Raw genomic sequence first — 26,728 nt, 5'->3', positions numbered from 1 at the left:
ATATTTCATTTGGACGTTGTAATATCACCAAAATAGTTGGCAATATAAAAGTCTTTTGTGAGCTCCCAACTTAACTTATAATATTTACTAAATTGTCTTGTCCTTTCAATAAAATATTTGCACAAAATGTTTAATGTTGATTATTAGACTGTGCAGGCGACATCGGCTTGGCTCATTTCTTCGGGATTTAACATGGGCGTGATGAAGGCAGTGGGTCAGGCAGTGGCGCAGGGACAGTCATTTGTCTGGACAGAAGACCGCATGGCACCCCGACTACGGTGCATAGGGATTGCACCCTGGGGCTATGTGCGCGACAGGAAGTGCCTGGAGCAGACTGAGGAAGGCAAGGTGAGGGCATGTATATACTCACTCATAAGATTTGGGATTTTAATGCAATTGAGGTATAATAACTAGGTTATAACGACCCAGGAAATGGGCTCAAGAGTGTTTTAATAAGTCTTTGGCAGTGGCATAGTGGAATTACTCGCAGGCTGTTCTGGTTTTATGCTGGCTGCAATGCCATTTTCACTTTGCTTGTTTAATATGTGTGAAAGGGTTAGGTTTTTGAATGATATTAAGATAACGCTTTGACCTATGAGTATCAACAGCGGAATGTTTACTAGGAGGAAAGGAAGACATGCCAACATTTAGGTGAAAGGATAAGGTTACATCTTTTTATTTTATTTTTAAACACTCATTAGTGGCATTATTTCATAGACTTTGGAAAGTAATTTCTTAATATCCAAATTTCGAGCTTGTATACGCTATGTGTTATGATGGCTTTTAAGCTATTGTTAGCAGGCCCCAGTACAGAAGCAAAGTCTATGTGCAAACAGCATAAAACCAGAACAGCCTGAGAGTAACTTGCAGTCTGTTCAGGTTTTATGCTGCTTGCTGCTCATCAGTATCTAAGGGTTGGAAATGAAGCCTTTAAACCTTGAATCTAGTTAGAAAGGTCTGTAATTAAATACAACTTTCTAAGAGAATACACAAGCCTAAAAATACGTATCTATGTGGTTAAAGGTTAAATCTAAACAATTTAGAAATGTTTGAAACAGTGTATATTTCGTAGACTGTAACAGTTTATTCTTCCGAGCATTAATAGGCTTATATTTACGATTCAAACTTGTCTCAGGATTTGTGGGTAAGAGTGAATCTGTTTTCTGTTATACTAGTACTTAATTTGATTGTTATGCTTAATGGCGAATACTTAGCAAGTGTGCATGTAACTTTTGCACGCTTTTTATTCATAAGCTTTTATTGATAATCTGATCAATTTATCTTCAGCTTGTTCAGATCTTATTTGGTCATGTTTACTCGTAATCCTAATGCATTTTTGTAATCTCATTTATATTTATAAGCATGTTGTTCAGCCATTTCAATTGCACTGTTTTGTTATCTTTTTCAGAGATTTAAGGTAATTTTCAATTTTTTAGGTTGTTTTCAACGTTCATATGTATGCCCCCAGAAGGGTGACATGTAGCAGTCGCACTATCTGTCCGTCAGGCGTTATGTTTTCCCGAGGGTTTTTATGCAACACTTTAAGATATTGAGCTGATTTTTGTTATGTGAGTCCACCTACATGACCTACAGATGAAGTATAAAATTTCTTTCTGGTCCCTGTTGATTTTTTTGAAAAAAGATACAGGTCTTTGATCTAAAGGGAAGTAATTAGCTTTAAAGGGAATTTTTTAAATATCATTTTGTAGGTACAGGTAATTTGTATGCCCCCGGATCGATTGATCGGGGGTATATTGCTTTTGGCCTGTCTGTCTGTCTGTCATTCTGTCCCAAAACTTAATCTTACAGTAAAGTTTTGCAATAACTTTTGAAATATTGAACATAGCAACTTGACATTTGGCATGCATGTGTATCTCATAGAGCTGCACATTTTGAGTGGTGAATGGTCAAGGTCATCCTTTAAGGTCAAAGGTCAAAAAAAAATCAAAGTGGAGCATTAGGGGGCATTGTGTTTCTGACAAACACATCTCTTGTTTACAAGGGAGTTTATAGTTTTCAGTTTTCTGGATGTTTTTTTTACGCAAGGCTTTCAGATATTGAGCTGATTTTTTTTTGTATGTGAGTTTAGCTTCATGATGAAGTTTGATACTCGTTCTGATCCATTGATATTTGGCTAAGTTATGGGCCTTGGACTTAGACATTTTTTCTATAATAACAGAGTTTTTTACGCAAGGCTTTCAGATATTGAGCTGATTTTTGGTATGTGAGTCTATGTTCATGACCTAGAGATGAAGTATAAAATTCGTTCTGGTCAATTGATTTTGGGCTAAGTTATGGGACTTGGACTTCGACATTTTTTGTATAATCACTGTTTTTTGGAGTTTTTTAAGCAAGGCTTTCGTATATTGAGCTGATTTTTGGTATGTGAGTCTTCCTACTTGACATACAGATGACGCATGAAATTCCTTCCGGTCGAACGAAACAGTGAATTACCAGTTTTATATATCTGACTTCTGCTATAAACCACACTTGAGCATAACATGTATATATTTATTGCACTATAATTATAAAAAATAAAATATTGCACAGTTATTAAAGAATATAAAACCCACTTCATTTTTAGCGAGGCTGTTTTCGGAGAAAACCCGAGGTATTGTCATAGTCTGCACGTCGTCCGGCGTCGTGCTAAAACCGTTACATTGGCTCTAAAATCAAAGTGCTTCCACCTACAACTTTGAAACTTCATATGTAGATGCACCTTGATAAGTTCTACATGCCACACCCATTTTGGGTCACTAGCTCAAAGGTCAAGGTCACTGTGACCTCTAAAAAAAAAATATTCTGACAAGCTTTCGCAGCCGAGCGTGGCACTCGTTATGCGGTGCTCTTGTCTAAAGTTCCTGTCACTCTATGGGGATTATGAGCATAACTTGTTTTGCCCTCCAGACAATTTATTTTCTAGTAAATGTGTTGAAAAGACATGCTGCAGCAATCTTCGCTGGGTAATATAATTCAAGCAGGTATCATGTGCTTTCTGTGCGTTGTAGATAGAGTGTAGAGACAATATATTGTTCAAAGAAAAAAATTCAAAATCATGCGTCTCTTTACTTTTCAGAGATCTTAATTTATAAACTGAATCCCTGGAGTTGTTACTTACCAGCACAAAACTCAACGCTCAAAGTGTCCACATTGTGACAGAGAATTAATATTATCAATATTTTATGAACCCCTAAAATGAGTATTATGCCATATGTGGCAAGCATAGCTGCAGACCAGCCTGTGCATTCACGCATTCTGGTCAAGTTCTACTAAGTTCACTAATGAGACCTCATAACTTTCTGTGACTTAAAACCTGGCTACATACGGCATAAGACCCATTTTACATTAATCTGCTCATATCTTAATCCCTTCTGCAAATGCACTTTATTTAAGTATATTGAAATCTCTAGTACACAATTTTTATGATATATCCATCATCTCTCATAATTTAGACTTTGTCTTCTTTGCTTCAATTTTGAATATTTAGTATATGGTGTTGTGTGTGTTATTCTTTAAACGTTTCTAAATCCTTGAAAAAAAAAAAGACAAATGTACAAATATTTAAACAAAGCTCTCAAAAAGTTTGTTGAACAAGACTTCGTACATGAAGTCTTATTTCAGCATGCTTTGAATTCACACAAACAATTAACCAGTACATGGATTGCAGCATGCTTTGAATTAAGACAAACAATTAACCAGTACATGGATTGCATGAGAATTGATCTCTTGTAGCTACAATTTGTTAATTTGACATGAACAATAAAACTGGGGAATACTTTTCATATTACACATTTAATTAAACACATTTAAAAATACTTTTATTGAATAATGATATTTGATATACAAACATATAACATAAAGATAAAAACATAATGCAAGAGATTGCAAACTGTGCTAATGCATGAATAACCTAACATGTTTCGCGATCCGGAAAATTGTAATCACGATCTATGGATCTCAAATACTGTGATAATATGGGATCTGTAGTGTATTAATCTTTTCAGATAAATTATTCCACCTTGCAGGTGATGGGGTAAATAATTACCGGTAATTCAATAACTGCCTAGACCACATTGTTGATGCTTTTTTAAGTACAAAAGTTTAAATCTTGTCTTTCTCTGCCAAACTGAATTAATTGTTTGTGAACATATGCCTAGGCCATTTTTAATAATCATCAAAATTGTCCAATCACTTCAAAGTTTTGCTGCTTTTATTGATGTTTTAGCATTTTTATACCCCCACAAACGAAGTTTATGGGGTATATAAGAGTGAATTTGTCGGTCAGTCGGTTGGTCGGTCTGTCGGTCTGTCTGTCGGTCCGTATTAAGTGTCCGCTCTCTAATTCAAGTAGTTTTCATCCGATCTTCACTAAACTTGGTCAGAAGTTTTATCTACATGATGTCTTGGCCAAGTTTGAACATGGGCCTTGCCGGGTCAAAAACTAGGTCACGGGGTCGTCACTTAGTGCGTTTTAAACATTCAGCATGTTGTCTGCTCTCTAATTCAAGTAGTTTTCATCCGATCTTCACCAAACTTGGTCAGAAGTTGTATCTAGATGATCTTAAGGCCAAGTTCAACATGGGCCTTGCCGGGTCAAAAACTAGGTCACGGGGTCACTTAGTGCGTTTTTTAACATTCAGCATGGTAAGTAGTTTTCATCCGATCTTCACCAAACTTATTCAGAAGTTTTATCTAGATGATCGGAAGGCCAAGTTAGAACATGGGTCATGCCAGATCAAAAACTAGGTGACAGGTTCACTAAGTACGTTTTACACATTGAGCATGGTGTCTGCTCTCTATTTTAAGTAGTTTAAATCCCATCTTCACCACACTTGGTCAGAAGTTGTAACTAGATGATGTGTAGGTCAAGTTCGAACATGGGCCATGCTGGGTCAAAAACTAGGTCACGGGGTCACTTAGTGTGTTTTAAACCTCACCATGTTGTCCGCTCGCTAATTCAAGTAGTTTTTATCCAATCTTCACCAAAATTGGTCAGAAGTTGTATCTTGATAATGTTTAGGGCAAGTTTGAATATGGGTCATGCCGGGTCAAAAACAAGGTCACAGGGTCACTTAGTGAGTTTTAAACATCACAATGTTGTCCGCTCTCTAATTTAAGTAGTTTTCATCCAATCTTCAACAAAGTTGGTCAGAAGTTGTATCTAGATAATGTCTAGGTCAAGTTTGAATATGGGTCATGCCGGGTCTAAAACTAGGTCACAGGGTATCTTAGTGCGTTTTAAACCTCACCATGTTGTCCGCTCTCTAATTCAAGTAGTTTTCATCCAATCCTCACCAAACTTGGTCACAAGTTTTATCTAAATGATCTCTTAAACATGAGGATGTAAGCCTGCCATTTACATTCCCTGCATACCCAAGACATGCCTAATAAGCGAGATAAGCAATGAGTTATTAACTTGGTGCCTTCTCCTGTCTAGTTTGACGTTCTTTAATATAAGATACGATCTGTTTTGGCCATCTGACATAGTTCTGAAACATGTATCCGTTAATTCATAAATTATCTGGGCTCTTTGTATGTAAGATATTGCTTATAGTTGGAATTTGCCAATTTCATGAACAAAGAATTTTGTTGTTAATAATTTTCCAGTGCGTATAACATCTAGTATACTAATAATTAATATAATATTTATTTTAATAATATTTAATTTCATTTTGTTGGTAATTTACTTTGTTACGCTACAAAATCCTTAAACCAAGAAAACTAAAAAAACATGTTGTACATTTTGATGACAAAATGGAATGGGCATAGTTTTGATTTCATAATTGTAATTCAATAAGACACAGTGATTAAAAATAAAAAATACATTTCTGCTGATATACATGTGTGGATGCATGTGAGCCTTGCACCAAAATATTGACTAAATGCATTTGCATTCATTTTTATCCTACATTTGCCTGTGCAGTCTGCACAGGCTTATCAGGGACAACACTTTCTGCCTGAACTGGACTTTCGTCAAGGAGAGTATTCCTTTAAATGAACAATACAATAAAAGCAGAAAGTGCCCTCCAGGGTAAGCTTGTGTGAACTGCAAAGGCTTATCTTGGATGACATTTAACCCTTTGCATGCTGGGAAATTTGTCGTCTGCTAAAATGTTGTCTGCTGAATTTCTAAAATTAGCATTTTCTTCGATTTTTTTCAAAGAATACTATCAGAATAGCAAACAGTTTGGATCCAGATGAGACGCCACGTTCTGTGGCGTCTCATCTGGATCCAAACTGTTTGCAAAGGCCTTCAAAATTCGGTTCCAGCACTGAAAGAGTTAACGCACATGTATTAAGCAGTTTTCTCATAACCCTGCTCATATTAATGTTTCAGGGTTGTTTTTACGCCAAATATCGCACCAGCAATGTCATATTACACGGTGAGCCGGTTCCCTTAAATGCAGACCACACACATTTCATCTTTGTGGACGATGGCTACCGGAACCGGTATGGCGGCGTGGCCAAAATGAGGTCAAAGATTGAGCAGAAGATCTCAGAACCTCTTTCAAGTATGTCCTAAATGCTTCTTTTACATTGAAGCCCAACTCTTGGGAAAATGGGGCTAATGTATATGGAAAAAGTGTTGTTGTGCAATATTAGCCTGTTAACTAAACTAATTTTTGGTTTGAACATATTTCCATGTAAGAAAAAATACTGTTATAGCGGCAAGTGTCAAGCCTTCTTAATCTGCGCAGGCTTCGAAAGCTTATATTTAACCCTTTCACACTTAGAAGTGAAAATGGCTATGTGGCAAAAGCATAAAATCAGAACAGCCTGCAGTTAGCAGGCTGTTCAGGTTGTATGCTGTTTGCTGTTATCAATATCTAAGGTTTGGAGATTAAGCCTTAAAAACGTGAATCTAGTAAGAAATGTTTTTAATTAATTTAACTTTCTAAGGGACCACAAATGCATGAAAATAGGTATCTAAGTGGTAAAGGGATAAAGGACACTTTAATCACATGCATTAAGCTCCGTTTTCCTAGACTGCTGCTCATCTTTTGGTATTGAGAAGATCTGTATGCCTCTATACACATTTTAGGAATATCCTAAGAAAACTCAGATTAGAAACAATGAAAATTGTCAATATTATTGTTTGTTATATAATAAACAACTGTGAAGGAACAGAAAAAATTAAGTATTGCAAATCCATTGCAATCTGGAAAAGCAGGGCTTAATGCATGCATATTGAATGTCATCCCAGTTAAGCCTGTGTAGTCTGCAAAGGCTTATCAGGGGAAAATGGTCCTCTTTAATGGCATATTTTATTTAAAGGGAGTTTATTCTAAACAAAGAATCCAATCTAGGCTTAAAGTGTCATCCCTGATTAGCCTGTGCGGACTTTTCAGGCTAATCTGGGATGACAGTTTAGGCATGTGCATTAGGCCCCATTTTCCCAAAGTGAGGCTCATTTCGGGTAGAGAATATTGTTTTCCCTTAATACACATTTAAGGAATAAGTTAATACTATTTTGCATAACAGTATCTTTCTTTGAAAAATACCATCATGAAATACATGTGAACACAAAACATGTTTCAGACGGTGGTCTGGGTATTCCGGTAGTGCTGGTGGTTGTGGAGGGTGGAACTGATGCCATTGATGACGCCATGTCCTCCGTTTTGCATGAGATTCCTGTGGTCGTCTGTTCGGGCACAGGACGGGCGGCAGACATACTGGCCTACGCTTACTCGCACACCAAGACTATATCCAGGTTACCAGTGCTTCCATAATATTATGCTGCATAATATCATTGAGCCATGCTGTGAGAAAACGGGGCTTAATGCATGTTTGTAAAGTGTCGTCCCATATTGGTTTGTGCAGTTTTCACATCTTATAATCTGTGACGACACTTTCTACTTTACCTGAATTTTTGCTAAGAAGGGACAATCTTTCAAAGAAAAATACCATAAAAGTATTTTGATGCATTTGTAGTCCCTTAGAAAGTTAAATTTAATTAAGGACCTTTCTTATTAGGTTCAAGGTTTAAGGCTTTATTTCCAACCTTTAGATACCGATGAGCAGCAAACAACATAAAACCTGAACAGACTGCGAGTTACTTGCAGGCTGTTCTGGTTTTATGCTGTTTGCACAAAGCGATGTTCACTTCTGAGTGGGAAAGGGTTAAATATATTGGGGCAATAGATCAGCACTGATCTGATAAGACTTGCTCTTTGGGCAAGATTGATAATTGAATGCTTTTCTTTTTATATCTAGTTAATAAATCCCAACACAATATTTTATTTGAACTGTTTTAACTGATTAAATTGCATAATTCCAAGTCCATGATAATGTCTTGCAATTGGTGTACTATATAAAAGAATATGATTTATTGAAAATGTCCCCTATTATTTTATGTTATTTACTTAAATATGTTTTGAATGCTATGATAGAAAAATCATTTGGGCTTTAGTACACTGTAAATATCTTAAACTTAATGTCGACCGTGGATATATATATATATTGCTTTGCTGGTAAACAGTATGTTGATTAATTAGGTGAGAAACTATATTAAATGTTATGTGCCAAAAGTGTGACAATTTAAGAATGAATCTAAAAATTTGCCAAACATTCAACACACTGATAATGTTGATTGATTAAGTCAGGTGTACATCAAAGTGAGTACCTGGGGTAACACACTTTGGAGTTCAACACCGTACTATATAACCAACTTTAGCATTGAACACCAAAGTTAGGTAATGACACAAAAGTTTGGTGAAAAATTGTGCAATAAATGGACATGATTAATTGTTAAAAATGACCTAAATATTAGCCGTGCTCTATGAAAATGGGGCTTAATGCCTGTGCATAAAGTTTTGTCCCAGATTAGCCTGTGAAGACCGCACAGGCTAATCAGGGACAACACTTTCCGCTTTTATGGTATTTTTTTTCTTGTTTTAGCAAAAAATCAAGTATATGATTTATGCACATGCATTAAGCCCCGTTTTATCAGAGCATTTCTCATGTGAGAGATCCTTATGTGTTTCAGCGGGGCAAGAGAGATCTCTGAAAAGCACCTGGTAAAGCTTAGGGAGAAGATTGTGGCGGCATATGCCAAGTCATGGAAGGAGGCTGAAGTGCAGGAGAGAACGGACAGCACACTGGAGTCAGTGCAAAAGTGCTGTAAAAACCCGGACCTGGTAAGTGCAGGAGAGAACGGACAGCACACTGGAGTCAGTGCAAAAGTGCTGTAAAAACCCGGACCTGGTATGTCAGAGGATTGTCTTGATAGACACTCATTAGTTTGGAATTATTCTTAAATTAAAAATGCTGAATCTGTATCTTTCCAAAAATGTGGTGATATCTTTTGTTTAAAAAAAGTAATGCGTCACAAAGTATGAATAAATCCCTCCTGGCAATATTGACCAGTTTAAAAGACTTTTAAAGTGTAAGACATATATTTATATATACATAAAGTTAAAATGACACTTTAAAACAAACAAATCAAGGAAAAATTACTTAAAAACAAAGAAGCTGCCATCTTTTTTGGCTTTATTTACATTTTGTATTGTTGGCTTCTACAATTTTCTGCCAAAAAAATTCTGTAGTTGATAGCTTTACATTTACTGTTAACTGACGCCCACATGATGAGCTCCGAAACCTCTGACATTCGTTGACAACAATTGATTGGATAACAAGTGAAACTAACAGACATTTAGATGCATTAGATCATAAGGCAGTTAAACACTCTTGGGTCTAAAGATCACTATAAACCTTTTATCAGTATTCATTTGTTATGTTTATATTATATAATCCTTCATTTTCAAACATTGCTTTTATTTTATAGATTCATCATCTTTAACCACTTGGATTGATTTTTTTATGTTGCAAAAATTAAAGTTTTTAGAATAGCATTCCAAAATTTGGGCATTCCAAAAACTGATTTGAACAGTTTCTAGGATAGCAAATACTAATTAGAAATAGTCAAGTGTTTTTGGTCTGATTAAGAATGTATTTATGTACTTAAATGTACTTAAACAATAATTATTCTGCTTTACATGGTAGAACCAAAACTTGTGTGTTTGATGGAAATGATTCTGTTGTGCACCATAAAGTAAATCTAAACTGGTACCCTTTATTGGCAAAACAAATGTCTTGTTTGTATTGCATTTATAGATTCTTCTGAATGTACTACCTACATTGTTAACCATTTTACCCTTACCTTATTTGAAACATTTGTTTATGCATAGAGGAATTTATCTTAACTTTTCATAAAATTTCTTAAATTCACAATATCACACAATTGATGGGCTCTTTTGAGTTTGTATTTCAACATTTTGAAAATTTGATTAAGTAAATATTTATAAAATTATTCAAATTTAATGCTTTTGTAATAACAGGTCCAGGAGGATTTAAAACATTTTTTTTGGCAAATTCTGGAACCTTTTGTGAAGTGGACATGGTATCCCCACTTATGCAACATTATGAAGAATCCTGTACTTCCAAGAAAACTGACTAAAAAATGTCTGTATAATCCATTCTCATTGTGCTGGAATTTATTGCATGTGCACAAAGTGTCTACCCAGATTACCCTTTGCAGTCTGAACTCACCAAAGACACGAAGTGCTGGTTCTTCCCAGTAAACAGACTTAAGAGAGTTTCATGCAGTCTGAACTCCCCAAAAGACACCAAGTGCTGGTTCTACCCAGTAAACAGACTTGAGAGAGTTTCATGCAGTCTGAACTCCTCAAAAGACACCAAGTGCTGGTTCTACCCAGTAAACAGACTTGAGAGAGTTTCATGCAGTCTGAACTCCCCAAAAGACACCAAGTGCTGGTTCTACCCAGTAAACAGACTTGAGAGAGTTTCATGCAGTCTGAACTCCCCAAAAGACACCAAGTGCTGGTTCTACCCAGTAAACAGACTTGAGAGAGTTTCATGCAGTCTGAACTCCTCAAAAGACACCAAGTGCTGGTTCTACCCAGTAAACAGACTTGAGAGAGTTTCATGCAGTCTGAACTCCCCAAAAGACACCAAGTGCTGGTTCTACCCAGTAAACAGACTTGAGAGAGTTTCATGCAGTCTGAACTCCCCAAAAGACACCAAGTGCTGGTTCTACCCAGTAAACAGACTTGAGAGAGTTTCATGCAGTCTGAACTCCCCAAAAGACACCAAGTGCTGGTTCTACCCAGTAAACAGACTTAAGAGGGTTTCATGCAGTCTGAACTCCCCAAAAGACACCAAGTGCTGGTTCTACCCAGTAAACAGACTTGAGAGGGTTTCATGCAGTCTGAACTCCCCAAAAGACACCAAGTGCTGGTTCTACCCAGTAAACAGACTTGAGAGAGTTTCATGCAGTCTGAACTCCCCAAAAGACACCAAGTGCTGGTTCTACCCAGTAAACAGACTTGAGAGGGTTTCATGCAGTCTGAACTCCCCAAAAGACACCAAGTGCTGGCTCTACCCAGTAAACAGACTTGAGAGAGTTTCATGCAGTCTGAACTCCCCAAAAGACACCAAGTGCTGGTTCTACCCAGTAAACAGACTTGAGAGAGTTTCATGCAGTCTGAACTCCTCAAAAGACACCAAGTGCTGGTTCTACCCAGTAAACAGACTTGAGAGGGTTTCATGCAGTCTGAACTCCCCAAAAGACACCAAGTGCTGGTTCTACCCAGTAAACAGACTTAAGAGAGTTTCATGCAGTCTGAACTCCTCAAAAGACACCAAGTGCTGGTTCTACCCAGTAAACAGACTTGAGAGAGTTTCATGCAGTCTGAACTCCCCAAAAGACACCAAGTGCTGGTTCTACCCAGTAAACAGACTTGAGAGGGTTTCATGCAGTCTGAACTCCCCAAAAGACACCAAGTGCTGGTTCTACCCAGTAAACAGACTTGAGAGAGTTTCATGCAGTCTGAACTCCCCAAAAGAAACCAAGTGCTGGTTCTACCCAGTAAACAGACTTGATAGAGTTTCATGCAGTCTGAACTCCTCAAAAGACACCAAGTGCTGGTTCTACCCAGTAAACAGACTTGAGAGAGTTTCATGCAGTCTGAACTCCTCAAAAGACACCAAGTGTTGGTTCTACCTAGTAAACAGACTTGAGAGAGTTTCATGCAGTCTGAACTCCTCAAAAGCCACCAAGTGCTGGTTCTACCCAGTAAACAGACTTGAGAGAGTTTCATGCAGTCTGAACTCCCAAAAGACACCAAGTGCTGGTTCTACCCAGTAAACAGACTTGAGAGAGTTTCAATTAACCTTCTGCTGTCCATGCAATTGAGCTAAAATAAATACATTTAACAATTTTATTACAGCTGACAGTATTCAACATGAACAAACATGATGAGTTAGACCTTGCCATACTATCTGTGCTGCTAAAGTCCCATTCAGGGGCAGATAAATACCGACGTGATCATCAGCTCAAACTTGCACTCATGTGGAATCGCGTGGACATTGCACGAGAAGAGATCTTCAGAGAAGATGTTCTATGGGAACAGGGTAGGTGTAGTAGTAACCAGGTGCCAAGTTCTGTTCCAAAAACTGAACAAAACAATGTGTCAGGCACATTGTTTGATAAGTTAAAAATCTTGTTAGACATTTTACTTGTCTGTAAGACTCACATCATGTGACATTTGAAGCATATTAAAAGAAATTGTCATTGTTATTTTTCTGTCTTTCCAAGAGGTTTCTTGAATTCTGAGTTACCAAGCTTGTCAGGATAATTTGTGTCTTGCTCTGAGAAAACTGGGCTTAATTCATGTGCTTAAAGTGTGGTCCCAGATTAGCCAGTGCAGTCTGCACAGGCTAATCAGGGACTACACTTTCCGCTTTGATGGTATTTTTTAGTTTCGAGGAAGTCCCTCCTTACCAAAAATCAAGTTTAGGCGGAAAGTGTCGTCCCTGATTAGCCTGTACAAACTGCACTGGCTAATCTGGGACGACACTTTATGCACATGAATTAAGCCCAGTTTTCTCAGAACAAGACACATTTTATAATCTATTTGAGCCTCAACACATTTAATCAGGCACAAGTTCATCTTACGCAATTCCAGAAATTACCCTGGGTCATTTAGTCCCCAGTGTAAAGCACTAAGAACACTAAATCTCAGTTTGATGTCTCATGCAAACTATGAGTTAGTAGGTCAGGGTAGAGCAAGGGATCAAATCTGCTTCCCCCGAGTTCTTGTACAAGTGTATTACCACTACACCATGGATCTGCTCAAAAGGGGTGATTTTATTTGCAGTCTTAGCCTTTGGCTAAAAGATTTAACCCTTTATCACTTAGATACTTATTTTGGAGCATTTGTAGTCCCTTAGAAAGTTTAATTTAATTGAAGACCTTTCTTACTAGATTCCAGATTTAAAGGCTTCATGTCCAATCCTTAGATACTAATGAGCAGCAAACAGGATAAAACCTGAACAGTCTGCGAGTTACTCGGAGGCTGTTCTGGTTTTATGCTGTTTGCACATAGACATTTTCACTTTGCTTCTGAGAGGGAAAGGGTTAACCATTGGAAATTCCGGCCTAGATGTCAGATGCATTCTCATAGAGAAAGCATTCATGTTTTACACTTAAGGTAAGCTTGAGAAATTGTTTTCCTAGGGCCTGCATAACAAACTCAACTTTTCTTGTGAACAAAGACCCATGAGCCTTTCTCACTGCACATCAAACAAACAATTTAAGCAACATGTACAATACATTTTTGGAAGAATAATATTTTTAATTGCACTATGGTTATTTTGTATGGTTACTTTGTGTTGGTAGTTTATGGTATCTTTCACATGTCCATCATTAAAGGAACGCATTGATAAAAAAACAAGTATTGCCTGAAGGTAAAAAAATTCATTTGTAACCATAGCTTATATAGTTTAAACATATTTATTTATTTTAGCAAGTACAATATATCAAAATACACAATAAAATAGATATCAGAAAAGGATTGAAACGAAAGAAATAATTGTTATATAGTTTCAAAACAAAAGAAATAATTTTTATATAGTAAACCTCCTTGGGATTATGTTTACACATTATTGGCAGTGTACTAGGAACAATATAACTTAGTTATGCTAGGAAATATGAGTGATAAAGATACGAAGGTTTTGAAAGAAATCAAAAACAAAAAAAAAAGAAAGCCGTAGCTTGTAGTTAGATCTTTTGCAGGGCTCTGATGTCTGTTTCAGGAAGCCTTGATGAGGTGCTGACAGAGGCCATCGTGTCTGACAAGGTGGCCTTTATAAAGCTCATTCTGGAGCAAGGGGTCATTATGAGGGAGTTTATGACCCGAAAAAGGCTCGAGATGCTATACAGCAAGGTATGTAAAAGCAGTTTTCTAATACCAATTGTTAGATTGAAAAACTAAAACTGAATTCTTTTTTCTTTTTAATCATAGTGAGTTTTTAAAAAATTACCACAGAGAATTCATATATCTTAATAGGAATGTATAAAAACTCACATTGTCACTCTGTCTTGTTCGTGTTAATGCCCATTGGTAAATTAAAATGAGCCTGTTCTGGGTAAATAGGGCTTAATGCATGGGCGTACTTTCAGCTTTTATTGAAATTTTGTTTGAAGGAAGCCTCTTGTAAGCAAAAATCTAGTTGAGGCAGAAAGTGCTGTCCCTGATTAGCCTGACAGGTGTGGATTGCACATACTAAACTAAGGCGACACTTGACGTACGTACACTACCTGACAGGTGTGGATTGCACATACTAATCTAAGGCGACACTTGACGTACATACACTACCCCCGGCTGACAGGTGTGGATTGCACATACTAATCTAAGGCGACACTTGACGTACGTACACTACCTGACAGGTGTGGATTGCACATACTAATCTAAGGCGACACTTGACATACGTACACTACCTGACAGGTGTGGATTGCACATACTAATCTAAGGCGACACTTGACGTACGTACACTACCTGACAGGTGTGGATTGCACATACTAATCTAAGGCGACACTTGACGTACGTACACTACCTGACAGGTGTGGATTGCACATACTAATCTAAGGCGACACTTGACGTACGTACACTACCTGACAGGTGTGGATTGCACATACTAATCTAAGGCGACACTTGACGTACGTACACTACCTGACAGGTGTGGATTGCACATACTAATCTAAGGCGACACTTGACGTACGTACACTACCTGACAGGTGTGGATTGCACATACTAATCTAAGGCGACACTTGACGTACGTACACTACCCCCGGCTGACAGGTGTGGATTGCACATACTAATCTAAGGCGACACTTGACGTACGTACACTACCTGACAGGTGTGGATTGCACATACTAATCTAAGGCGACACTTGACGTACGTACACTACCCCCGGCTGACAGGTGTGGATTGCACATACTAATCTAAGGCGACACTTGACGTACGTACACTACCTGACAGGTGTGGATTGCACATACTAATCTAAGGCGACACTTGACGTACGTACACTACCTGACAGGTGTGGATTGCACATACTAATCTAAGGCTACACTTGACGTACGTACACTACCTGACAGGTGTGGATTGCACATACTAATCTAAGGCGACACTTGACGTACGTACACTACCTGACAGGTGTGGATTGCACATACTAATCTAGGGCGACACTTGACGTACGTACACTACCTGACAGGTGTGGATTGCACATACTAATCTAAGGCGACACTTGACGTACGTACACTACCTGACAGGTGTGGATTGCACATACTAATCTAAGGCGACACTTGACGTACGTACACTACCTGACAGGTGTGGATTGCACATACTAATCTAAGGCGACACTTGACGTACGTACACTACCTGACAGGTGTGGATTGCACATACTAATCTAGGGCGACACTTGACGTACGTACACTACCCCCGGTAATTCCCATGTTGGAAAAGCAAGGCGCAATTAAAAATTGAATGTTCTTATTCTGTCAATGCAGGTAGAGAGATACCACCCAATCTACAAGCTCCTCCACAAGCTGACGGGACGGACTGAGCTGAGTCTGGTCAATGTGGCACATCTTGTGGCTACCTTGCTTGACAGGTCGGTGGCAATGAGTTAGATTTGATACTTATATTGCCTCTCAGATGCCTTTTTTTTCAAGTACTGTACAATTATTTATATTTGTTGGCCTGAAACTGTTGTGTATTTAAAAAATACTTTTTTGTGGACACGTAGTATTAATTGATTCCTGATTTGGGCCAAAAGAACTAATTTGATCTAGTCATTTTACAATTTGTGTTAAATTCATGGATGACCGTCAATCATGAAATCAACGAAAATTAATGTCCCAGGAAAAATAATGATTTTACAATATTTGCCTATCTGTTTTAACTGTAGGGGCTGAAGTTTTTAATATCAAGTTGCAAAATTTCTTTGTAAAAATATTACAAGCTTTACATGAAAAATCATATGTAAAATGACAAACATAAATATTATTTGGTAAAACACCATTTAATTGAAAAACAGTAATATGATTCAATGAAAAAAGCATTTAAATCAAGTAATTCAGACTCAAATAATCTTTTGAAATCAGGGCCTGATTATTTACCAGGTTTTCCGTAGGAAAAAACTGGTTATTAGATTGGCGAATGTCTGCAGGCGGGTGGGCTGGTGGGTGGGCGGAACAAGCTTGTCCGGGCCATTAGATATTAAATCATTTGGCACATTAGTTCGCCATCATTAGACGGTTTTTGCGCAAAAGAATTACGTCGATATCTCCAAGGTCAAGGTCACACTTTGAGTTCAAAGGTCAAAAATGGCAATAAATGAGCTTGTCCGGGCCATAACTATGTCATTTATTGTGAGATTTTACAATTATGTCGGCACATTTGTTCACTATCATTGGACAGTGTGTTGCGCGAAAGAATTATGTCAATATCTCCAAGGTCAAGGTCGCCACGACTAAAAATATATTTATTTTGAAACAAAAGGGGTTAATTATAAATTATCAGTTCAGTTTGAGTTGTCTCCCTTTATCAGACTTTTTTTTTTCAACTTGAAAACCTGGTTTTGTGACAATTTTGTCCCTTGTTATAAATGGTAATGGTAAAAAAAAATAATTTTAGAAAGGACAACTTTTGTTATTATAGTTTGGGTTATGCCTAGGATTGGACGAAAGATGGTCAGTTGTTGTTGGTCAGTGCTTGTAATTGGCAACGCAGATAATCAGTTATCGTTAATCCATTTATGCCTAGCGTCTAGAAAAAGGCCTTGGCAAACAGCGTAGACCCAGATGAGATGCTGCATGATGCGGGGTGTCATCAGGGTCTGGGCTGTTTGCTTAAAGGAATTTCTGTAAGGCATATTCTAAATATAGAAATAAATATTCTAGACAACCCTTATTTTGGAAATAAATTGATCCAATTTAGAATGATGGGAGAGTCCACTAGGCAGAAATGGGTTAAATGACCACTTATCGAACTTTGTTACTGTGATTCAAATTAGTTAAACAGGCTTGAACTTTGGATTGGGTCAGACATTTTCTCAACATATGTGTACAAACTTTTGCCAAGAAATCAAATGTGTGACACATTTTTTTGCATAATTATAATGCTATAAATACATATAAGCAAGATTAGCATGTGGTTATTTATTTATTTTTTGTACCAGATTTGATGTGGATGAATTTCTACGACCATACAAAGAGGAACTTACTAATGATCGGTTTGAAAGGCCTTACAAGCAACTGTTAATATATGCTGCATTATTACAAAGGTATGAACCCTGCTTGAAAAAGTATGTAATGCCCATTAAATGATGGCACTGTATCTTAGTCTGCTTTAAAAGCACATGATGTGCCCATTTTATACTCTTGAAAGTGGAAAAAATCACTTTTAAGTATAAAAAAATCCACTTTTTTTGCATTTTAAATTATACACTTTAGTGCATTGAAAATCTATTCCTTTTAAGGGTCATCCCATATTATCGTGATTGGGCTTAATGCTTGTGCTTAAATGGTCATATCAGAATATCATGATTTGGCTTAGTGCATGTGCTAAAAAGGTCATCCCAGATTATCATGATTGGGCTTAGTGCATGTGCTAAAAAGGTCGTCCCAGAGTATCATGATTGGGCTTAGTGCTTGTGCTAAAAGGGTCATCACAAATTATTATGATTTGGCTTAGTGCTTGTGCTAAAATGGTCGTCCCAGAGTATCATGATTGGGCTTAGTGCTTGTGCTAAAAGGGTTGTCCCAGATTATCATGATTTGGCTTAGTGCTTGTGCTAAAAGAGTCATCCAAGATTATCATGATTTGGTTTAGTGCTTGTGCTAAAAAGGTCGTCCCAGAGGATCATGATTGGGCTAAGTGCTTGTGCTAAAAGAGTCATCCCAGATTATCATGATTGGGCTAAGTGCTTGTGCTAAAGGAGTCATCCCAGATTATCATGATTGGGCTTAGTGCTTGTGCTAAAAAGGTCGTCCCAGAGTATCATGATTGGACTAAGTGCTTGTGCTAAAAGAGTAATCCCAGATTATCATGATTTGGCTTAGCGCTTGTGCTAAAAAGGTCGTCCCGTAGTATCATGATTTGGCTTAGTGCTTGTGCTAAAAAGGTCGTCCCAGAGTATCATGATTGGGCTTAGTGCTTGTGCTAAAAGGGTCATCCAAGATTATCATGATTTGGCTTAGTGCTTGTGCTAAAATGGTCATCCCAGAGTATCATGATTGGGCTAAGTGCTTGTGCTAAAAGAGTCATCCCAGATTATCATGATTTGGCTTAGTGCTTGTGCTAAAAAGGTCGTCCCAAAGTATCATGATTGGGCTAAGTGCTTGTGCTAAAAGGGTCATCACAGATTATCATGATTTGGCTTAGTGCTTGTGCTAAAATGGTCATCCCAGAGTATCATGATTGGGCTAAGTGCTTGTGCTAAAAGAGTCATCCCAGAGTATCATGATTGGGCTTAGTGCTTGTGGTAAAAAGAGTCAACCCAGATTATGATGATTCGGCTTAGTGCTTGTGCTGAAAGGGTCATCCCAGATTATCATGTTTGGCTTAGTGCTTGTGCTATAAAGAGTCATCCCAGAGTATCATGATTGGGCTTAGTGCTTGTGCTAAAAAGGTCGTCCCAGATTATCATGATTGGGATAAGTGCTTGTGCTAAAAGAGTCATTCCATGTTATCATGGTTGGGCTTAGTGCATTAGCTAAAAGGTTCATCCCAGATTATTATGATTTGGCTTAGTTCTTGTGCTAAAAAGGTCGATTAAGAGTATCATGATTGGGCTTAGTGCTTGTGCTAAAAGAGTCATTCCAAATTATCATGATTGCGATTAGTGCATTAGCTAAAAGGGTCGTCCCAGATTATCATGATTTGGCTTAGTGCTTGTGCTAAAAGAGTCATTCCAGATTATCATGATTGGGCTTAGTGCTTTTGCTAAAAGAGTCATTCCTGATTATCATGATTGGGCCAAGTGCTTGTGCTAAAAGAGTCATTCCAGATTATCATGATTTGGCTTAGTGCTTGTGCTAAAAGAGTCATGCCAGATTATCATGATTTGGCTTAGTGCTTTTGCTAAAAAGATCATCCCAGAGTATCATGATTGGGCTTAATGCTTGTGCTAAAATGGTCATCCCAGAGTATCATGATTGGGCTAAGTGCTTGTGCTAAAAGAGTCATGCCAGATTATCATGATTTGGCTTAGTGCTTGTGCTAAAAAGGTCGTCCCAGAGTATCATGACTGGGCTTAGTGCTTGTGCTAAAAGAGTCATCCCAGATTATCATGATTGGGCTTAGTGCATTAGCTAAAAGAGGGTCGTCCCAGATTATCATGATTTGGCTTAGTGCTTGTGCTAAAGGAGTCATTCCAGATTATCATGATTGGGCTTAGTGCTTGTTCTAAAAGAGTCATTCCAGATTATCATGAATGGGCTTAGTGCTTGTGCTAAAAGAGTCATTCCAGATTATCATGATTTGGCTTTGTGCTTGTGCCTAAAGGGTCACTCAGATTATCATGATTTGGCTTTGTGCTTGTGCTAAAAGAGTCATTCCAGATTATCATGATTGGGCTTAGTGCTTGTGCTAAAAGGGTCATCCCAGAGTATCATGATTTGGCTTAGTGCATAAGCTAAACGAGTCATCCCAGATTATCATGATTTGACTTAGTGCTTGTGCTAAAAGAGTCATTACAGATTATCATGATTGGGCTTAGTGCTTGTGCTAAAAGAGTCATCCCAGATTATCATGATTTGGCTTAGTGCTTGTGCTTAGAGAGTCATCTCAGATTATCATGATTGGGCCTAGTGCTTGTGCTTAAAAGAGTCATCCCAGAGTATCATGATTTTGCTTAGTGCTTGTGCTACAAGAGTCATCCCAGATTATCATGATTTGGCTTAGTGCTTGTGCTAAAAGAGTCATCCCAGATTATCATGATTGGGCTTAGTGCTTGTGCTAAAAGGGTCATCACAGATTATCATGATTGGGCTTAGTGCTTGTGCTAAAAAGGTCGTCCCGGATTATCATGATTGAGCTTAGTGCTTGTGCTTAAAGAGTCATTCTAGAATATCATGATTTGGCTTAGTGCTTGTGCTAAAAGAGTCATCCTAGATTATCATGATTTGGCTTAGTGCTTGTGCTAAAAGAGTAATTCCAGATTATCATGATTTGGCTTAGTGCTTGTGCTAAAAGAGTCATTCCAGATTATCATGATTTGGCTTAGTGCTTGTGCTAAAATGGTCGTCCCAGAGTATCATGATTTGGCTAAGTGCTTGTGCTAAAAAGGTCGTCCCATTGTATCATGATTGGGCTTAGTGTTTGTGCTAAAAAGGTTGTCCCAGATTATTATGATTGGGCTTAGTGCATGTGCTAAAAAGGTCGTCCCAGATTATCATGATTTGGCTTCGTGCTTGTGCTAAAAGAGTCATCCCAGATTATCATGATTTGGCTTAGTGCTTGTGCTAAAAGGGTCCTCCCAGATTATCATGATTGGGCTAAGTGCTTGTGCTAAAAGGGTCATCACAGATTATCATGATTGGGCTTAGTGCTTGTGCTAAAAGAGTCATCCCAGATTATCATGATTTGGCCTAGTGCTTTTGCTAAAAGAGTCATTCCAGATTATCATGATTGGGCTTAGTGCTTGTGCTAAAAGAGTCATTCCAGATTATCATGATTTGGGTTAGTGCTTGTGCTAAAAGGGTCGTCCCAGATTATCATGATTTGGCTTAGTGCTTGTTCTAAAAGAGTCATTCCAGATTATCATGATTGGGCTTAGTGCTTGTGGTAAAAGAGTCATTCCAGATTATCATGATTTGGCTTAGTGCTTGTGCTGCAAGGGTCATCCCAGATTATCATGATTTGGCTTAGTGCTTGTTCTAAAAGAGTCATCCCAGATTATCATGATTGGTCTTAGTGCATGTGCTTAAAGAGTCATTCCAGATTATCATGATTGGTCTTAGTGCTTTTGCTAAAAGAGTCATCCCAGAGTTTCATGATTGGGCTAAGTGCTTGTGCTAAAAGAGTCATCCCAGATTATCATGATTGGGCTTAGTGTTTGTGCTAAAAGGGTTTCTTGTTTTTATATTAAAAGGATGTCCCCTACTAGAAATAATCAAAATGTCACAATGTGTCATCTCAGTTTAGCCTTTACAGACTACACTGGCTTATCTGGGATAAATTTAAGGCACATGCATGAAGCCCATGCAGTTTCCCAGAAATAGGCTTATATTTCTTTCTGCAAGACAAGAGTTGGCCAAGTTCTGTTGGGAGATGGGAGATGAGCCTGTGACCAGCGCCATTGCAGTGACGCGCCTGTACAGCGCACTGGCCCGTAAAATGACCCGCGATGAGTCCAGCGTCCGTGAAACTGTCGAGGAATACAAAGTGTAAGTACAGAATACAATATGAATGTTTATTTTCTACTTGTTAAAAAAATGTATGGACAAAAAACAGGCTTTATTTATAACTAAAATAGGAAAAAAATTCTGCATAATGCTGCACTCCTTTTTTTTCATTTGTTGTTAACAAACTGCAATACAAGCTGGACCAATGTTTTTTGCATAATGTTGTCATAATACAGGGTAAAAAAAAAGGAAACACCATGTTATATTATTTAAAACTAAACCACACTTAAATAAATGTGGTCAAATGTTTTTAAAATAAAAGTGTGTAAGTATATATAATCATTGTAAGATTCTGCCTATACCAGGGCTCGAATTTAACTTTTTTTTCTACTTGCAAAACATTGCGAGCAGCTTTAATACCAACTCCCAAAATCAAAAATATTCTCGCAAATAAAAGCAAGTTTGGACATTAGAACTATTAAAACAAAATAAAATATGACATCAACAACAAGTTTTAGTTTTATATCAAGTTTTTTTTCCTCTTTTTCAGTGTTTTTGTAGAAGGATTTAATTTCCGTTTGTTTTCTAATTCAACGGTTAACTTTGCTTTATCTTTGGTATTGTTATTTCAGTCTGTGGGCAAAAAGAAAATAGTTATTTTTCTCTTCGACGCCATGTCTGTTAAAGTTTAATGTCTTTTATAATGAACACATGTGAATAGTCGACTGTTTAACGTTCTTTTTACCAATAACATCCGCGTATCTGTACTATAAGTCTACCAGTCTACATACAAGGTGCGCGCTTCCACATACGGGTATTCAGACTTTCTTTAAATTGACCTACGGTTCAGCGTTCACGACGTCAAGCGCATTAAGCAATATATCTAGAGTTTTTTTATGCCGCAGGTAGGGTGGCATATAGCAGTTGAACTGTCCATCAGTCAGTATGTCAGTCTGTCCGTCTGTCCGAAAAAAACTTTAACATTGGCCATAGCTTTTTCAATATTCAAGATAGCAACTTGATATTTGGCATGCATGTGCATCTCATGAAGCTGCACATTTTGAGTGGTGAAAGTTCAAGGTCAAGGTAATCCTTCAAGGTCAAAGGTAAAAAATAAATAAAAATAAAAGTGGCGTTCTCATGAAGCTGCACATTTTGAGTGGTGGAAGTTCAGGGTCAAGGTCATCCTTCAAGGTCAAAGCGGCGCAATAGGGGGCATTGTGTTTCTGACGAACACATCTCTTGTTCACTATCTTTTTACTCGCAAAAACATACTAGTGACTTAAAACTTAACTCACAATCTGCATTTTTCACTCGCATTTTGCGAGTGTGCGAGTGTTAATTTTGAGCCCAGCCTATACTTATATTTATATATAAGACCTGTATGGATGGCTCCCATTTAGATGCTAGTTACCTTCTAGAAGCTAGTTATTTGAAAGGATGCAATCGTCAATTGTAAAGAACCTGGAATATCAAATGTATTAAGAATAAAAATGTTCATTAGGAAAGATGTTTAATTATTCAAAATTGACTGGCCTGTAAAGTGTTTCATATCCACATGCCTTATTTTTAAGTTTTAATTATTTCGCTTCTTTTTCAGGGAGTTTGAAACTCTTGCGACCAGTGTTTTAAATGAATGCTACGAACGTGACCAAGAAAAGGCAATCATGATTGTTGAACGCAAATCACCTGTCTGGAATGAGTTGTCTGCCCTGCAGATTGCATCTGTGTCAGACGATCAGGTAATGTATTGAGACCAAACCTTGCTACACAAAAAGTACATTAACTTGTTTAACCCAAGATTTAATTAAGCTGGCAATTTCTGTAAATTGTAATAACATTTGCATTCATAGTGTAGATAAAGTATTAAATTGGGTCCAGGCCTTGATACCCCAAACGTTCTTTAACTTGTTTTACCAAGATTTAATTAAGCTGGCTATTTCTGTATTGCAATTACATTTGCATTCATAATTTATTGAAGACAGCATACATATTTTATGCCAAAAAATGTTTAAAAGAACAAATAAATTATAATATTTTGCCAGCTGTCCTTTAGGCAATAAAAGGGGGCCTGGCTGCAAGACTAATCTTCACTTTAAATACAGACCAATGACAAATAAACACAACATACAGAATTCTGTATAAGTCTCGTTTGGCTTTTGAAACTTTGGCCTGAAACAATGGGTTTGTATTTTACTCCAATGTTTATTCATTACTCTAAATTCTTCCTATACAAAATCAACAATATTTGATTGTTTTATACAAAATGACTTTGTATACTCCAGATGTTCATTGCGTCTGGAGCGTGCCAAAGTTCCATCGAGTCCACTTGGAAACAAGGCATCTTGGCCAGCTGGAAAAAGGTGAGTTGCCTTGTGACCTTGTTTGTCTGCCAATTAAGCAGAGGGTCAGTGGAATTAAGGTCAAGGTTATAAATACACAAGCACCATAGATTTCACTTGGAACAAGGAATCTAGGCTGGCAGAATAAAAGTTGAGTTACAAAGTCTGCAAATTTAATTGAAGGTCATCAGAGGTTTGGTCAAGGTTATTTTTACCTATGCACTATAGATTCCACTCTTAAGCAAATCATCTGGCAAGCTGAAATAGGGTGAGTTGAATATTAAACAGTGACATCCTTTCACCAAAAATACAGTTGATGGTCAGCAGAATTAATGTCAAGGTTAGAAAAACCAATGCTCCAGCTGGAATAAGATTATTTGACTGGTGGGTCTTTAACTGTGCTAACCCCTTATTTCATGGTCATTTGTACATGGGAGAAGTCGAAATTGACTAAAACAAGAGCTGTCAGAGGACAGCGCACTCGACTATTTGAGTGCTTGACAGTATAACGTAAGCCATCATGGGGAAATTGTTCATATTCAATAATTTATTAGACGATCGTTCAAAAATAAAAAAAGGAAACAAAAATTATTTTTTAGGGGGAGGTAGGGGGGGGGGTGTGAGGGGGGTATAATGTGGGATGTGGTAATTTATTAGATGATGTTTAAAAAAAAAATGGGGTGGTAGGGGGGTGAGAGGGGGGTATAATGTGGGGTGTGGTAATTCATTAGATGATGTTTTTAAAAAAAACTATTGGGGGGGGGGGGGGGTTGGGGGAGGGAAGGGATTCTGGGTAGGGGCGTGGGGTATTGTTTGGGTGGAATCCATTGTGGTATTCAGGTAAGTGTTGTTTTGTCAAAGTAATAATAAAATGTGATCATAAATAATGAAGTTATGGCAATTAAAGCAAAATGTTCAATTATCTAAGTGTAAAAGGGGCCATAATTATGTCAAAATGCTTGATACAGTGGTCTGCTCTTGTTTATAGGTTGGGGTCATGTTGGTAAACAAGTATGCAACATATAAAAGCAATATTTCAAAGGATATAGGAAATATTTGGTGTAGTACGCAAACTTCAACATAGATTTATCAATAATATGCATATTCTAAGTGGAAAAGGGGCCATAATTATGACAAAATGCTTGATAGAGTTGTCTGCTCTTGTTTATAGGTTGGGGTCATGATAGTTAACAAGTATGCAAAATATGAAAGCAATATGTCAAGGGACATTGAAAATAGTTGGGGTTGTACGCAAACTTTAACATTTGCTGCATATTCTAAGTGGAAAATGGGCCATAATTATGTCAAATGCTTGATAGAGTTGTCTGCTCTTGTTTATAGGTTGGGGTCATGTTGGTAAACAAGTATGCAAAATATGAAAGCAATATGTCAAGGGACAAAGAAAATATTTGGGGTAGTACGAAAACTTTAACATTTGCACGCAAACGCAGACGCAGACGCCGGGGTGGGTAGGATAGCTCCACTATATATATTTCATATATAATAGTTGAGCTAAAAAAAATATCTAGTATAATTTTCTTGGAAAACTATGCTTTATGCATGTGCGCAAAGTGTGGCCCCTTATTTGCATGCGCAGCCAGCATTGGCTAATCAGGAATGATACAAACCTTCTAAGCTGGATTTTTGTTAACCCTTTCAGCGCCGACACCGAATTTTAAAGACCTTTGCAAACAGTTTGGATCCAGATGAGACGCCACAGAATGTGGCGTCTCATCAGGATCCAAACTGTTTGCTATTCTGATAGTATTCTTTGAAAAAAAATCTAAGAAAATGCTAATTTTAGAAATTAAGCAGACAACATTTTCGTAGCTATACATTTCCCAGCATGCAAAGGGTTAAGAAGAGACTAGCTTTCAACAAAAAAGTCATCAAAATGAAAAGTGTCATCCCTTACAACACAAGCTCATCGATACTTTATATACATGTATTTAGCCCAGATTTCCCAGGAGACATATTATTATAAAGGTATCCTGTTCAGGTACTCATGGCAATGATCTGCCCCATACTAATAGTGTGCAACATGGAGTTCGTGATAGTTGGACAGAAACCACTCACCTGGTATCAGCGACTTGCAACATTCTACTCCTCTCCAATATCAAAGTTCTGTCACGGAATGGTGAATATACTTTTATATAATTTATTTTTTTGTTTTATTTTTTATTAAATCCATTTTAATTGCCGTTGTGTTAACAATTTCATGGGTCAGTGAATGTCATAAACTCTTGTAAATAACTACATTGTACAACTTTTACTCTGACATGGTTGAAAGGTCCGTTACCTTATAATAAATCTAAAACCTGTTTAGGAATCATTCATGTGCAAAATACCAATTTCATCTCCCTTATTATTGTTTACAATAAATTAATAATGTAAAACATGCATATTTTTATGCCATCCTTTAAAGCAGGCAACAGATAGCTGTTAAACTGACAATCTTTTATGTCCAATTTGTCTGTATTAGTATCTGGATTACTTTTTATAAATTCCCAGCCATAACTTTTCTATGTATTGATGGACTTTAAAGTTATGTGGCACATAGGTAAAGCATCATAAGAAAACGTTATTTGTGCAAAAGCCATCTGCCTCAAAGGTCAAGGTGTTTTTTAGAGGTCAAAAGTCAAATTTACTAACAAAACATCCTGAAAATTCCTTAATC

General features: G+C 37.4%; 1 protein-coding gene across 2 annotated transcripts in view; it reads left to right on the top strand.

Moving 5' to 3' along the window:
- Positions 1 to 26,728, top strand: part of LOC127871106 (transient receptor potential cation channel subfamily M member 3-like) — a 55,312-nt gene that overhangs the window by 16,132 nt on the left and 12,452 nt on the right. For both annotated transcript variants that reach the window (XM_052413791.1, XM_052413790.1), the window contains exons 8-19: positions 148 to 348; positions 6,338 to 6,512; positions 7,540 to 7,711; positions 8,987 to 9,137; positions 12,249 to 12,432; positions 14,116 to 14,246; positions 15,869 to 15,972; positions 17,542 to 17,646; positions 21,608 to 21,751; positions 23,310 to 23,451; positions 23,995 to 24,072; positions 26,051 to 26,188. In XM_052413791.1, coding sequence (XP_052269751.1) covers positions 148 to 348; positions 6,338 to 6,512; positions 7,540 to 7,711; positions 8,987 to 9,137; positions 12,249 to 12,432; positions 14,116 to 14,246; positions 15,869 to 15,972; positions 17,542 to 17,646; positions 21,608 to 21,751; positions 23,310 to 23,451; positions 23,995 to 24,072; positions 26,051 to 26,188 — 1,725 coding nt within the window. The remainder of the gene's footprint in view (positions 1 to 147; positions 349 to 6,337; positions 6,513 to 7,539; positions 7,712 to 8,986; positions 9,138 to 12,248; positions 12,433 to 14,115; positions 14,247 to 15,868; positions 15,973 to 17,541; positions 17,647 to 21,607; positions 21,752 to 23,309; positions 23,452 to 23,994; positions 24,073 to 26,050; positions 26,189 to 26,728) is intronic.

This window comes from Dreissena polymorpha, chromosome 3 (genome assembly GCF_020536995.1).
Source record: "Dreissena polymorpha isolate Duluth1 chromosome 3, UMN_Dpol_1.0, whole genome shotgun sequence".
In the NCBI taxonomy this organism is placed as follows: domain Eukaryota; kingdom Metazoa; phylum Mollusca; class Bivalvia; order Myida; family Dreissenidae; genus Dreissena; species Dreissena polymorpha.
Note: the sequence above shows the minus strand (reverse complement) of the source record. Positions and strands in the feature narration are given on the sequence as shown.